Here is a 14,777-nt window from a genome sequence, read left to right on the forward strand (position 1 = left end):
CATTTATAAAAAATAAATACCGGTTGAAACTTAAAATGGCATGTGATTAAAACAAAATTTCCTTATGAATGCTTTTATTCATCAACAAAATTATCAGACAAACAATCTTAGCGGTTGCTGCACAAAGGCAGTCTGAATTTTAAATCAAATATCATTTTGAGGTATAATTTTTTAAGTAAAAAGGTAACTCCAGAAACTAAACTCTCAGACCCCTAATTTAGAAAATCTTAAATACGTCCCCAGACTCTTTCATTACACATAAAGCAATACATAATATATATTTCAACACCATAGAAATTAATAACTAAAAAACAACTGTTTAAAATCATCTCATCACAAGCTAATTCATTAATTACTAAATTACACACTAATGTTTAAAATGTAACCGTTATGACTACCTACACTACAAGTTACAATGCAACACGTCGCATTTGACTTGAAATTCACACCTGTTTATTGCATACTTATTTCCTTTACATGTTTATCTTATTTCTAACATGCATTCAAGTATGTTTGACATTTCATACTACTCACAAGAGAGATCCTTACAACAAATTTCGTTTTATCACACATTTGCTGCTCACGGCCGACAATCAACGGCATAACAAGCTTACATCCTATCTAATAATGTCGATGAGCAAATATACCTGCTTACAGCCGATAGAGCAATAACTCGATCAACTACTATTCGAATATTGAAACATATCCAAGTGATAAATTTCATTTCAACACTTTCACATGGCTAGCAAGGATAGTAATCGTTCACGAGTCTACAAATTACATCAAAACGTGAGATATATCTTGGCAAATAAATAATCTATGTACTCCATATGTCGGTTTAGGTGTTGGTGTGATGATGGTAAAGCTTAGATGGCGGTGTGGGGGGGTTACTCGCGGCGACGTTCACGCTCGCGCTCACGTGACGAGGAGCGGTGCGAGCGGCTGCGGCGGGAGTCACGCTCGCGGGACCCGCGCCGGCTCCTGCTACGAGATCGACTGCGCCTATAAGTCAATTATCATGTTAATCGCATGTACATAATAACTTCAACCAACTATTTGAATCATACCCAAGCGGCAACAATCCCTTTTTAACACTGGACTATGAAAAAAAAAACAATGTAAAAGTAGAACATTCTTACTATCATTACTAGAAATTAAAGTAGAAAAAATAATCGTAGTCAGAGAATTAACAAGTGCTTTTTCGAATATTGTTGCATATTCGTTTTTTTTTTTACAACCACGCCACAAAAAAAAACAAAAAATAAATAAAGACGTATATGTCAATAATAATTAAAAAGCAATCGTCAATTCACTGATTACATTATTTTCTTCTACATTATAAGTTACTCTGGCAAAATTGTAATACAATCCGCCTTTTCATAATTTTGACATTCTTAAACGATGAGTTAGTCATGATATTCGTAAACTTACTTGCGTTCACGTTCGCGGTCACGGTCTCTGTCACCGCGTTCCCGATCCTTACGTTCGCGGTCGCGATCGCGATCACCATCCTTACGGTCACGATCTTCCTTGCGATCACGGTCGCCATCCTTACGATCACCACGATCCCTGTCCCTCGCAGACTCGCGATGCCGTCGCGCGCGCCGATCCAACTCTCGTCCGCCTACGTAATGACGACGTCCACTCCCTCCACGTTCCCTTTCTGATGCCCCGCGCTCTTCACGCCTCTTATCCACAGTTTTCTAAATAAATAACAATAAACCACGTTAAAAACTCATCACAAAAAGATATAATTTTACTACAATCTCTGTTAATTGGTTGGAAACTTAAAGGAAATATGTCTATGCCTACCTTCAACTCGGCAAGTTTCTCGCGTATAGTAATAAATCCGAGATGGAGCTTTCCTCCGAAATGATCAGCCAATCGGCGATCATTGTCATGAATGCCTAAATAAGCCGAGCATACTTCACACACGCGCAATTTTTGCTGTTGATACGATGATGCCGGCATTGAGTTACGGTATTCTTGTTCCGCCACGGCTTTTTTCTTACGAAGTTCGTCAATCTGCAAAAAAAAAACGGTAAGAACACATTGTTTTCTCCCATTTATTAGAATAATTAAATTGGCATAAAAAGTGTTACCTCTCCCATAAGCTTCATGCTCTCCTCCACCATGCCCTCTTCTCCCAGGGCCTCGGCGCGGGCAAGCTTCTGCCCAATCTGTTCCGCCAACTCATGTACAGCATTGGCTTTTTCTGTCACTTCTGCAGACAGTTCTTCCTGTGTTTCTGCCAAACGCTGCTTCGCCGCCGACGTGCGACGGTCGCAGTCGGCGATAAAAGCCTCCAAATGCTCAGTCGCCTTTACAATACGATAATAAATTAAAAATCAATATTTTCTCAACGGCACAGGAAAAGCTCTCAATGACAAATGCGTAATCTTTTGGAACATACACAAAGTACCCAAAAATACTTACAAAAACATTTTGGTTGATATATCACAGTATTACTGGGTGTTCTGTAACTGTAGTTTGCTAAGGTATCAATTGTAATCCAAAATAAAGTCAACCACAAATTACAATCCAGAAATCAGAATACAAAATAAAGATATCACATACTTACATCAATATCATAGAAATAGTCTTTGGTTTTGGAGGCTAACTCAAAATCCGCCCGAAGAGCCAGATCATGTATTTTTGGACACTCACCCAAGTCCATACGCTGCAATAAAAATTGAAACAACATGAAAAATACATGTTCAATGAAAAATTGTCCAGCACAGTAAAAGAGGGACAAACTATAATGGATAGTTTCTGTTTTAAAACACGAAACAAAAATAAAACCTATATGAAACTAAAGTTATTTTACCCTTAAGATAAATTTTATCATACTATAAATTAAAAAAAACACTAATTCAAAAGATTTTTCAATGAATAGTAGTAACAGATTCACAAAAACAATGAATCAGTCAGTCTTCATAAATTATTGAAAGAAACTATTTCAACCAACACCCCTTAGCTACTTAATTTCTTAATTTTCCGATAACAAAAACGAATTTTCACATTGCTAAACAAATATTAAAGAAAACATGTATATTACCTTAATAATGTCAAAATATATCTAAACAAAACATTTACAATTTATATTCCAAATTAATTTAATAGTGGTAAATTACGTAACTACTTCCTTTAAGTAATTGTTTAGCAAATAATGTTTTTATTATCAGGAAATGCAAAAAAATAAATCATAGGATTCATAGATTCATAAACAAATTAACAGTAAAAAATAATAATCCCCTAAAATCCAATTGAAAATTGTTTTATAACAATACATACAACGTCACCAACAGCATACACAGCCCAGTAGACACGCCTGAATGCAAATTCATTATAAATACTTACAAATCACATGAGGTACACTCGAATGATCCGTGCCCTCAGAAGTAAAACATCAAAGCAAAAATGAGCCACGTATGAATTGTTGTAAGTAGAGCGTAGATTTACTCTTTCTACGCATATATTTTCACACTTATTAATAATGTTGAATTTAATTCAATCATACCATTACTGTTAGGATCAGAATTCATAAGACAAGTACTTTCAAGTCACTGCAGACTGTAATAGTATTATTGAATTTACAAAATAAGTTCGTGAATTCTAATGATTTTATACAAACATATTTTTAATCACTTGTATATGATTTGAAAAACCATCTTGGTTTATGCTATTCCAATAAACCCTTTCTGAATAAATAGTATTTTTTATTAACTGTCAGAATTTGATAAAAGTGTAATAATTCACATGCAACTGGAATTTTTCCAATATCTAGCCATGTAAATAGCTCAGTACGTACCCAATGAAGTTAGAGCAAATCACCGGATTGCTCTCACCCGACTTAATAATTTCACGTTCCTAAAATTTTCATTTGTACTCACCGAAGCAGCATTAGTAACCGATGGATAGTTTAAATAATTTAAATTAAGCCAGAGAGTGACTTAATATATTAAATTCTGCTTAGCAGTAAGTATACAATCAGCTAACTATAAATGTTTTATACGTACATCATGGTACTTACAGAACAGCCTAACTCATACAATCTATCCCTCATCTGTTAAGTATTGTGATGAGCAATAAAGACTAGTGTTGGGCATTTTCTGAAAAGCATATTTCACCACAGTTAATGCCACTCCGATGAAAGGTTTCTCCAGCGAGTCTACAGTTATCATTGACAACAGATGTGACAGTGTGAAAAATATGAACATTGAGAATTTTTTTCAAATTTTATTTATCATTTAAAGTATAATTTTTATAATATCCCAATGTTCATTAAATGTATAAAAAAAGAACACTGCAATTCCCATTACATTTCTGAAATTCCATTTCTTTTTTTGCCTGAACATTACTGATAGGAACTTTAATCTTATATTAATATTTGTTAAATGATGGAGAGTAGGTATGCCAAGATTTTAACCTCGTAAAACCCGGTTTTCCAGTTACAATAATTAAATAATGGAGATTGGTTTTCCCAACAACATTGGGCCTTCAAGCTTAATGAAATTTCAGAAATAACTTTTCAGTAGGTACCCATAAACCACTTTGAAAACACTGATAACTTACCGTAGAAGATAGAATTTCATGGGGACAACATTGTAGAAGGAAAGATTTACAAACAGCATCATCATAAAATTTTACTCCATGTTTGTCAGTTTCACCTATAACAATAACAAGTACAATTTTGCAAATCAAGCCTGTAGATCAGTAATTGTGTATAGTGCAGCCATACACAGTATGTGTATGCGAGTGATACGGACAATCCGCGTTCCCTTACTCCTTAACAGTTCAAATAGACTAGTGGGCCCCACGATAGGGGTGAGGTATCTACTTAAATCAAGCTCGCTCCTCGCAAGCTTGAATCGGTGTGGGGCGGCGTGTCCCTTCCATTTCCATACGTAGCGTAGTATTATTGTTTATTCTATGATAACTTATAACTCTTTAAAAAATGGAAGATAGGGCAAGCACAAATGTATTGTATTATACTTTAGTACAGGCCGAAATCTAGTAGCATGAATGTACATACCGTTTCTAGCTGTGCCCATCAATTGATCCAGCATCGCCCTCATTTGCTCATGTGCCGACATCCTGAACCAAATTATTTGGCTTCGTCCACAGTACTCTGTTTTTATATCACTGTCGGTAATCTTGTATATTTACAGCAAAAAAATAACAATTTCTTTACTCGTTTTAAAGAAGTTTAGTGAGGAAACAAAGAAGATGCACAAATTGACTTCAGAAAAAGCCAGCAAATCAAATAAAAATGGCGACTCCTACCTAACTTGTACCTACCTAACTCTAACTCAATACCACAGACTAATAAGCAGAGCAGATATTTCACCATTTCACGTTACTAGGTATATACGTATCAGACCAAGTATTAGAATAAACGGATTTTTGAGTTAATTCGTTTGGGGTTCGGAGTAGGAGTCTGCTCCGAGGTTAAGAGCTTAGCTGAGGGGCTTAGGTTCATCGTTCGTCGTCATCACCTTTCATCATAAAATTAATCACCATCAAGAAAAAAACATACGACTTGGCGGTATGGGAACCTTTGCCTTGCCCTTCGGGGAAAACAAAGAAAAATGCTCGATGGTATGTCACTGTCAGCTTGACAGGGCTTTTCGGCGGGAAACGGGAACGGGACAGTCGCTTTCTTCATTGAGTAATCTAAATAATTAATACGAAGTGGTGTTTTGTGGTTAATGATCGCATTAAGTTAGTCGGAAGACATTCGCGAGTGTTATTATATTGGAGTATTCAGTGAACAAAGTGTATCTGCCTATTTTCGCTTCGTGCCGGGAAGCCGCTTCATAACTCAAAAGTTTATGCGGACTTTTGAGTTAATTCGTTTGAGGTTCGGAGTAGGAGTCTACTCCGAGGGTGGGGGCTTAGGTTTCATCATCATCATTCATCACCTTTCATCATTTCATTAATCATCAAGAAAAAAAATACGTAAGACATGGCTGTATGGGCATAGTTCCCTTTGCCTTACCCTTCGGGGAAAACCAAAACAAAAAAAAAAAATGTCAGCCTGACAGCTGATCAGCTGTTGTTGTTATCAATCAATCGTTCGTTTGCCGTTTTCTTTGGAATTATTTAACTTAAATATATAAAAAGACAAATGTCTGTAAAGCTATAAGTAGGAGAAACAAACATGGCGCAGTCTATTAGAATAATTCTCCCTAAATTCAATTTAAATAAACCCACTTATTTTAAAGGTTATGTCAACATTTCGGAGAAAAAAGAATTAGTTATTTATATTACCGAATATTCAATAAACTATAAAGACATCACGAATGAAGAAAGTGATAAAGATAATGTAATTACTGGATATTGCAATGCCTGTCCGCGGCACAGGGGCATGGATGTTGTTCATAAAAATACCCTGGTGCTAGAGACACGTGAAGGACTATGCGTTAAAGAAATGACTCTTAATGGGAAAAATGTTGACAAAAGAGATAACTGCATCATAATGCTTTATGATCATGAAAAGTTTAAATGCACAGAAACAATTAGTGACTCTATGGACTATTTTTCTGAATTACAATATTTGCTGAAAGATGAGTCGAATCGGTTAAACATTTGTAGTTTCGAGCCTGTGCTAAGAACGCCTTATTGGTTATCATCATCAATGTTCATCCAACATATGCTTAATTATGTTAATTTAGTCAATTGGTTAATAAGCACTGTGAAGCGGGACAAAAAAGTAAGGCATAAAACTTTTTTTTCATATCATATTGTCTCTACTGTCTAATTCTGCAACAGATTTCTTTTACAGGTTACAATAAAACAAGGCAATTTAATACTAGCAATTTTAACAGATGTGGCTTTAGGGTACTTCATATTAGGATTATTAACTCAGGAAAAGAAAGAACTTAGTGCTATGCTAATGGGAATTTTAGAGGTAGGTTACCTATAACAACTTTGTGAGGACATTATATTTTTTTCCATATTAGTATTAAATTAAAAACATTGTTAATTTCAGAAATTAGTAAATCTACTATATTCTTTATTAAAATGGCTGATGGGCTCCCCTGCTGGTCTAAAATTGAACAATGCATTCAACAAAATGCTGGGAAAATATTTCTCATACCACATACAACTGTGGTGGTTGTTTTTAGGTGAGATATTTACTTTAAGTAACTAACTACAAATCAATCTGATTACCATTTTGCTTCTAGTTTTCAGTAATCATGATTCTTCCCTTGGATAATATTCTTCTAAGTATGAGAAAAGATGATAAGTATATAAATAAATACAAGTGCTTTTGACTTAATCAAAGATATGTACCATTTACATGTTTTGTTTATCTAAACACACATTGTCTTAATTTTCCAGATGTTACTGGTGAAAAGTTGGATATTATATTGCATGTGTACCATTATCTGGGATATTTAGGACTTACATTCCAAGCTGCAATTATTTCTGATATGATATGTGTAGCCACATTTCATTCTTACTGCATCTATGTATATGCAGCCAGGTAAATAATTCTACATTTAAATAGTACTTTTTTCCTAATATTAAAATGATGTAGCACAGGTACTCAAGTTGAAAATATAAAGTAAATAGTATAGGTGAAGTTTTTTTGTTCTTGGTACCCTTTGAATTACTTTTGATTTATTCATATGTAAACGTAAATTTTGTGATTATAAAAAGCAATTATTGTGTTTTAGAAACTTTTAAACAACATTTCTGTCTACCAGGTATTAAATGATGCTGATGATAAACTTTCAAAAAAAGGAAGAAGGGGCTTTCCCTTTGAATAAAATATTACATATCTATTGTGTATTTAATACAATACAACCCACTTTTACATATTTTATCTTAATTGAAATAAACTGTATTTCAGGCTGTTCAATATCCAAATATCAGGATTAGTTGCTTTGATGAGGCTGTTTGTTGGTAGAAAGTACAACCCACTAAGAGGAGGCATAGACTCATGTGAATATACAAATCAAGAATTATTTGTGGGTACTGTTGCCTTTACAATACTGTTGCTATTACTGCCAACAACTACCATGTATTACATCGTATTTACCTTAGTAAGTTTCTACATATTTTGTTTCTTTAATAATAATAATAAAATAGATTTATTGCCAGTAACAATTTACATTTGCTATATAAACTAAGTAATAAACTAATATCTTAAAAAAGACGTTTTAAAACTAATCATGTACAATACTTTTTGAAAATACAAACTACCTAATTACCTCCAACTTAACACAGACTTATAGTTCAGTAAAATTACACAGATACTTACCTTCAGTCCATGTGCGTATGCATAATAATCGCTGCTGCATTTTTATTTGCAAGTGTGTTACAACTACTTATAAAGTTATAACACCAATTACTCAAGTTATACCTACAGTTATAATAATTTATTTTTTCAGTTCAGATTATTGTCACTGGGAATGCAGTACATCTTAGCAAAGCTGATATATTTAGTGCAGACGTTGCCACTATATGTTGTAACTTTGTGGTTGGCGCGTTCTCCTCGTGTAGCAGGTAAATCTACACATATTATGTCCTATTTCTGTATGTTTCTATCGTATATATATATATCCGTGCTTCGGAAGGCACGTTAAGCCGTTAATCCAGGGCTACTATGTGGAGTAAACTCAATATCCCCTCTGGTTGATTGAGGGGAGGCCTGTGCCCAGCAGTGGGACGTATACAAGCTGTGTATGTATTATGTGTATTTATATAGTTTTTTTTTCTAGGCGACATCTTATTGGAAGTTGAATGTTACGAAGAAAGTTCTCCTTTACTTCTAAGAGTCAAACTATTCAACAAGTCCCTTCAAGAAGTGGTAAACAACTTCAAGCCGCCAGTAGAGGCTCCAAAACACTTTGAATGGACCAATCTGCTCTCCAATGTAGTGGTAGGAAAACAAATCATTTGATAAGTATTAGGCCTATGAATAAGGTATTTGTCTGTGATGTATATTTTTACAATAAAACCCACGAAATGTCTGTTGGATTTATTTTTATTTTCAATATTATTCAATATTAATTTAAGTAGTTCAAATGAAATTGATTGGTCACCGCAAACGAGAACATATAAATGCTTAGTTACTTACTTAGAAATATGCATAGCAAACTGGGTATAACCAAGAAACTAAGTTGTACACTGTAATATTTATAAATATTTTTCTAAAATCAGACAAATGTATTTAGACATTAGGTAGTAGCTAAACAGCACAATTTTTAATCTTATATGTAACACTATTATTTAAATTCAACCTTTTAGGATTGCAGTTCTAAATCTACGTGAAAAGGTGTTTAAGGACAACATGAAGGACATTTTTCTATATTTTAGGTACATTTGGTACAAAATATAAATATTATGCTAGATTTCTAAATCTGGACAACCACTTTACACATTAAAAAACTTGCTAACAAATAATTTCGGCAAGATTATTCTAAATTATTGTTAATAAGACAAACGTGAGGCGAACAAATAACACATACTATAATTAGTCAGTAGTCATGCCAACACAACTAGTTTCAGAGTATTTATTTACTTACTTCATCAATATTTTAACTGTTAGTCACAATGTTGTTATGTAGTAGTTTACCGGAATTGAGCATTGTTATTGTTTTATTTGTAATCATTTTGTTAAAAAAATAACCAGTTACATTTGAAGCTATTAAAATGATTTGATTTAAAAAATATATAATTTTGTAGTTGATCTGTGATAATAATTCGATCTACTTGTGGTGACCACCAATTAACTGTAGCTTTAAAATAATAACAGCTTTAAAAAATAAAGTCGATTCGTTAAAATGAAATCACTTTCAAAAGTATCATGACGATAAGCAAGTTATGAAACATTTAATATATCTGACCATCTTTGTACAACAGCTACATACTAAACCAGTAAATAGCAGTTTAATTCATCACATTCCAATGCAGAAGTACAACCGTTACATCGAAACCATAGCAAACCAAGTAGTACATCTAAATAATATAAGTTCATAAAATTTAATTATAGTTAACAATTTCATACATACCTCTCCTTTATATTTACATAAAGATTCTTTCCAAAATATTTTTGTTTGCCAATATAAACTAGCATTACATATTTCCAGACGAGTCCGAACTTTTTCTGATTTTATACTAAATATGTTATGCACCATATGCATTATTTTAGTCCCATCTCATCAAAAACTGATTTACCAATGAGGATTATCGTCATATAATACACAAGTGTTTTTATTCTTTTGCAATGCAACATTTGATTGATAAGTGAAACACTGTGCGAGAAGCAAGCTGCTACATACATACATTTACGTGCGGCGTCTCGCTGTGGATCTCCGGTGGGTAGGCCAAAATCAACCATTACATTAATTTATCGTTGCTTAACTATTTCATTATTATCATCACAGATATTAGTAAAATAGGAAAGTGTGATGTCAATCACAGAACATGAGCTTTATAAATTATCAGCAAGAGTAATATCATGAAGCGATGTTTAGATTTGTCTGATACAACGTTTATGGTCTCACTATACATAACATGCGCTAAGAAGTTACACGATTTTAAAAAAGCTGACTATTGTAGTGTGTCTATACACTACACTATCTGATGCTATTAGTTAGATACTTATGAGAATATTTTCGTTGATATACATCGTGAACTTCGTATTGCGCTGGTTATACATGGTGCGCGTGCGTTCGCTGAAGACGGACCTTGTGGTACGGCTAGTTCTTGAGTACACACCTGTAGTCCTTACTGACGTCGGCGCTCGGGTTGGGAGAATGCTCTTTAGGTCTAACAGTACCACGACACGACGCTAACTTTGATTCCAAAGCCTACAATGAAGAAAAGTACACAATATGAATGATGTTAATATTAGTAGGTGATAGGAAGATAAGCGTCGTTATTTACCACCACCAGCCCCCGCAGCATGCCGCACGCATATCGCGCGCGTCGCGATAAATAAACCAACCAATTGTATTGGCCCAATTATCGCGTCTGGCGCGGTATGCGTTTGCCATGATACGGCTGCAGGTAACATGAAAGATACTAGTGCATGCTAAGTACAGATATATACAGATGAATGCAAAGGCATATAATTATATCAGTTCCCTGTTTTTAAATATATGTGGGTGAAAGATTTATATACAAATTAACTAAAGTGATATAGTATATTGTGACTATCAATTATTTAACTAATTACATTACTTATTTAGTAATTTAACTACCTATAATTATAACAGTAATTTATATTACATTTGCAGTAAAATTATCTAGCACATTATGAACTCTATTGAAGTTTCATTGACTTTAATTTATAGGCTACTATTATACAGTCTGGATATTAAATATAAATCCATTGGCATTGGCACTGAGTTGACGGAGTTCACAATAATATGTAGTTATATGCAAACGCATGCAGCTAACACAAAAAAAGAAAGTCATAATAAATTCTATGGTACAAATTAATTATTCATTACACTATAATAAAACAATATTAGATTTACATTTGGATATGTAATTATTATTGTCGTACTATTTGTTTTGACTTTCCCTGATCGTGGCTTTTTCTCATAGACGCCAAACTTAAAAGGTTTTCAAGTCCTTCTCGGGATCTCACAGCAAAAGATCGTCTTAGTTTCCCGTTCTCCCCCTGTCCCGACCTAGTGAAGGGCTGCTCACTGGCTCTGTGTGACAAGGGTGTGGTGGGGGAAAACGGCGGCGGCGCAACATTCTCCGGTCCAGAGAATTGGCGTGTAAGTATGGGTCGTCTGAACTCTATCGCGTCGTCTTCTATGTCACTCAGTGACTTTTGATGGGAAATCCTCGTGGTAGGTTGCTCTGCGGGTGGCAGGTCAGGCGCCGCCGCAGTCACGTTACACGAGCATTTGACCTTACCACATTCACGGCAAAGAAACCTTTCAAGCTGCAAGCAATAAATTTCATGCATACTACACACACAAGCACAACTAAACTAACAACCATGCAAAATCAACAAATTTTCAAACAAAGTAATTAAAATCACCTACTTAGTCTAAATCTAGAAACTATTAATTAAATAGGTGTATAATAATTTACTTGAAATAGATATTAAATTAATAGTCTCTATTCTGAAAAATTGTGGGCAAAATACAAATTCTTGCACAACAAATATATAATACAATGTATTTACAATCAATAGTAAAAATACATGTATAATTTTGAAAATATTATTTATTACAGCATAAAATACATAAGAAATAAAATACATAAATATTGCATATTGTGACAGCTGTAGCTGTGTGATGTATGGTTTATCAATCAATGGTAAATTATATTAAAGTGCATAATAAAGTTGTATGTAAAATACAATAATAATATACTACTACTACTTTAAACAAAGTAATCTAAGGTGACCCCCTTATAACATACATACAACCGTGACTAGAGCTACAATAACAACTACAGTGGTCCTGATAAATATAGATAATATGTTCATATGACTCACCCCCACTTTCCGAAGAAGATCTCCAACAATATTAATAGCAGTTACTCGGGATGATGGAGTCATTGCATTGCCATTTATTTCTCCTGCAAATAAATCAATAACTAATTCATACTGCAATATAATAAATAACTTTACAAACACTTTTATTGTTCTAATTATCCACATATGTTATTGCTTTATCTATTCTATGTGAGTGATGGATGGTCATTCATTCATTCATATGCACATGATTTTTAAAACAATGAATATGACAATATATTACTTTTTTGTGGTGATGTTATTGAAGTCTGGGTCTCAATTTCCACTTGAGTCCTTGCATTAGAAACATGTCCATTTACTAAATTGTCATTCTCACTGCTGTCCTCCTTCTTGTGTGGGACCTTTTCAATAACTTTCAGTTCCTGTTTCAGATCTGTAAAAAAATTATTCAAGGGTATTGCTTTATTTTTCTTTTAAATTAAAACATTTAAAATATTATCAAGCTTGTTTGTGGACAACCTATTAACATGTTTGAAATATAGTGTTACATTTTATTTTTATTTGTCACCAAGTTATAAAGGCTCAAAATAGATCTATTATAAAAATATTTTGTTATGTCAAGGATTCTTATTAAACATCTGATTGTTTCCTATTCGAGGGGATAAATGGTTATCAATTGTCTCACCTCTAGCCTCATCCGTTGCCCTCTGCAGCTTGACTCTCAAGTTTTCTATTTCATCTACTTCACTTTCTAATACAGCATTTCTCTCATATGCCTGGTTTAGTAATGATTCTATACATGATACTGACTCTGATATAACCCTGTAATGCAATAACAAATTATTTTACTATGATACACAAGTGTAGCAGAAGCTATGACTTCATTTGCCTATATTTTTATTGCTCCTTAAACTTCATTGTTTATTGTGGTGATAAATATTAAATTGATTAGGAGGAAGTTCACCTTTGGCCTCTTTCTAAATCATCATTCTTCTGTTCTAATTCTCTAATGTAGATTCCTTGTTTGTCCTTTTCCATCTTCAGTGCTTGCAACTCACTTTCCAGAGCACTAGTCTCATGTTGACTCCTTTCTAGTTTATTCTACAATGCAAAATATTTGGTAACATCAGATTTTAAAGTATATTTGATTTGATTTTGATTTTAAGACTATAATATTTAACAATACTCTGGACTGGACTAGACCTAGACTCATTTAAATAATTAACAAGTAAATTATCTAAGAATTTAGAAAGTACATTAATAAATTAGATTGATAAATGACTGCAAATATTGATTGACACTGAAAAAAAAATATTACAAGTTATAAATTAACAATTAATAAGTGTTCTACATGAATTAAAGGAAGAAAACCTTAAAGCAGGACAATGGTAATAATGTTAAAAGTGGTCAATAATGAAACACTTACTCTTAACATTTCAATCTCATTTTTTAGCCTCTGATTTTGGTGTTCCAGATCTCGATTTTGTTTTTCAACTTGTACTAATGAAGCTTCTAATTCTTTTTCTAACTGCGCTGAGTTTTCTGTATATTCGTCTAACTCTTGCTGAATGTCGTTAGCCCTGTAATTACGCAGAAAGACCATGAATCACAAATCGTCATTTTCACCATGCAATACTTGTCCATCAAAAGCCTTATTGTACTTACTTTTGCTCATAATGTTTAGCTTGTTTTTTCCAATATTCCACTTGATCAGATATAGATTGTTTTGGAGATTCCATGTTTTAAATGTATTGTTACTTTCAACAAACGATATTTTCAAGGATAGATCTTCAAGAAATCATAACAAACCAATGTTACTAATCTACCACGCACAATAACATAGTATTCCGTGAGATTTCTTAGGTAGGGAAGTGTAATAACTGATTTTATAGCCTTTACAATTAGAAAATTCGCCGTTGAAACAGAAAAACGCAAAAAACGTATGACACAATTCCTGCGAACTCCGTCATTCAAAACAAGACAAATGCCAAGATGGCGTAGATTTTATCAGTGTTGCTATTTATAAATAATATTGAAGAGTTTCTCGGATCCGGATCCATTCAGATTATAATATGAAATGAAATACCATAGAGATAGGAAATTATGAAATACTGAACTTTAAAACCAGGTCACAAAATTAATCAAGTCAATAGTAGGTGACTCAAAAAATGAATCAAATGACAATTTTATTTAATGTGAACGCATCCATTGGTGACGTTGACGTTAACCTTATCATCTGACATTGGGCTTTTTAGCGGGAAACGGGAACGGGACAGTTGCTTTCTTCATTGAATAATCTAAATAATTAATACGAAGTGGT

General features: G+C 33.5%; 3 protein-coding genes across 6 annotated transcripts; 1 reads left to right on the top strand and 2 right to left on the bottom strand.

Moving 5' to 3' along the window:
- Positions 1–57: 57 nt before the first annotated feature.
- On the bottom strand, positions 58–5,333 carry LOC126368729 (putative RNA-binding protein Luc7-like 2). Of its 3 annotated transcripts, none has more exons than XM_050012866.1 (8): positions 5,036–5,055; positions 4,576–4,670; positions 4,034–4,112; positions 2,582–2,680; positions 2,103–2,321; positions 1,813–2,025; positions 1,432–1,703; positions 58–1,002 (listed from the first exon to the last, which is right to left on the bottom strand). In XM_050012866.1, exons 3-8 carry the CDS (start codon positions 4,064–4,066, stop codon positions 888–890), a joined length of 951 nt encoding a protein of 316 aa, XP_049868823.1. In that variant the 5' UTR covers positions 4,067–4,112; positions 4,576–4,670; positions 5,036–5,055; the 3' UTR covers positions 58–887. The 3 variants fall into 3 exon arrangements, with proteins under 3 accessions (XP_049868823.1, XP_049868824.1, XP_049868822.1); XM_050012867.1 differs by having other exon boundaries at positions 4,020–4,112; XM_050012865.1 differs by lacking the exon at positions 4,034–4,112 and having other exon boundaries at positions 5,036–5,333.
- A 711-nt stretch (positions 5,334–6,044) lies between these two features.
- Positions 6,045–8,984, top strand: LOC126368717 (phosphatidylinositol N-acetylglucosaminyltransferase subunit Q). The gene is made up of 7 exons (XM_050012848.1): positions 6,045–6,715; positions 6,788–6,913; positions 6,995–7,130; positions 7,348–7,492; positions 7,862–8,054; positions 8,403–8,517; positions 8,733–8,984. Exons 1-7 carry the CDS (start codon positions 6,164–6,166, stop codon positions 8,912–8,914), a joined length of 1,449 nt encoding a protein of 482 aa, XP_049868805.1. The 5' UTR covers positions 6,045–6,163; the 3' UTR covers positions 8,915–8,984.
- A 647-nt stretch (positions 8,985–9,631) lies between these two features.
- Positions 9,632–14,441, bottom strand: LOC126368723 (nuclear distribution protein nudE-like 1). Of its 2 annotated transcripts, none has more exons than XM_050012857.1 (7): positions 14,123–14,441; positions 13,884–14,037; positions 13,422–13,558; positions 13,143–13,279; positions 12,741–12,890; positions 12,479–12,561; positions 9,632–10,826 (listed from the first exon to the last, which is right to left on the bottom strand). In XM_050012857.1, exons 1-7 carry the CDS (start codon positions 14,194–14,196, stop codon positions 10,716–10,718), a joined length of 846 nt encoding a protein of 281 aa, XP_049868814.1. In that variant the 5' UTR covers positions 14,197–14,441; the 3' UTR covers positions 9,632–10,715. The 2 variants fall into 2 exon arrangements, with proteins under 2 accessions (XP_049868814.1, XP_049868813.1); XM_050012856.1 differs by having other exon boundaries at positions 9,632–11,917.
- Between the last annotated feature and the right edge of the window lie 336 nt (positions 14,442–14,777).

Source organism: Pectinophora gossypiella, chromosome 8 (assembly GCF_024362695.1).
Source record: "Pectinophora gossypiella chromosome 8, ilPecGoss1.1, whole genome shotgun sequence".
In the NCBI taxonomy this organism is placed as follows: Eukaryota; Metazoa; Arthropoda; class Insecta; order Lepidoptera; family Gelechiidae; genus Pectinophora; species Pectinophora gossypiella.

Excerpts from the sequence above, each read along its gene's own strand:
- LOC126368729 (XM_050012865.1), bottom strand. The coding sequence starts at position 5,096 with ATGTCGGCACATGAGCAAATGAGGGCGATGCTGGATCAATTGATGGGC. Across the intron at positions 4,671-5,035 it reads GATGGGCACAGCTAGAAACG|GTGAAACTGACAAACATGGA; the intron begins GTATGTACATTC and ends TTATTGTTATAG. Across the intron at positions 2,026-2,102 it reads GCATGAAGCTTATGGGAGAG|ATTGACGAACTTCGTAAGAA; the intron begins GTAACACTTTTT and ends TTTTTTTTGCAG.
- LOC126368717 (XM_050012848.1), top strand. The coding sequence starts at position 6,164 with ATGGCGCAGTCTATTAGAATAATTCTCCCTAAATTCAATTTAAATAAA. Across the intron at positions 6,914-6,994 it reads TGCTAATGGGAATTTTAGAG|AAATTAGTAAATCTACTATA; the intron begins GTAGGTTACCTA and ends TGTTAATTTCAG. Across the intron at positions 8,055-8,402 it reads ATTACATCGTATTTACCTTA|TTCAGATTATTGTCACTGGG; the intron begins GTAAGTTTCTAC and ends TTATTTTTTCAG.
- LOC126368723 (XM_050012856.1), bottom strand. The coding sequence starts at position 14,196 with ATGGAATCTCCAAAACAATCTATATCTGATCAAGTGGAATATTGGAAA. Across the intron at positions 13,280-13,421 it reads GATTTAGAAAGAGGCCAAAG|GGTTATATCAGAGTCAGTAT; the intron begins GTGAACTTCCTC and ends ATTGCATTACAG. Across the intron at positions 11,918-12,478 it reads ATCTTCTTCGGAAAGTGGGG|CTTGAAAGGTTTCTTTGCCG; the intron begins GTGAGTCATATG and ends TATTGCTTGCAG.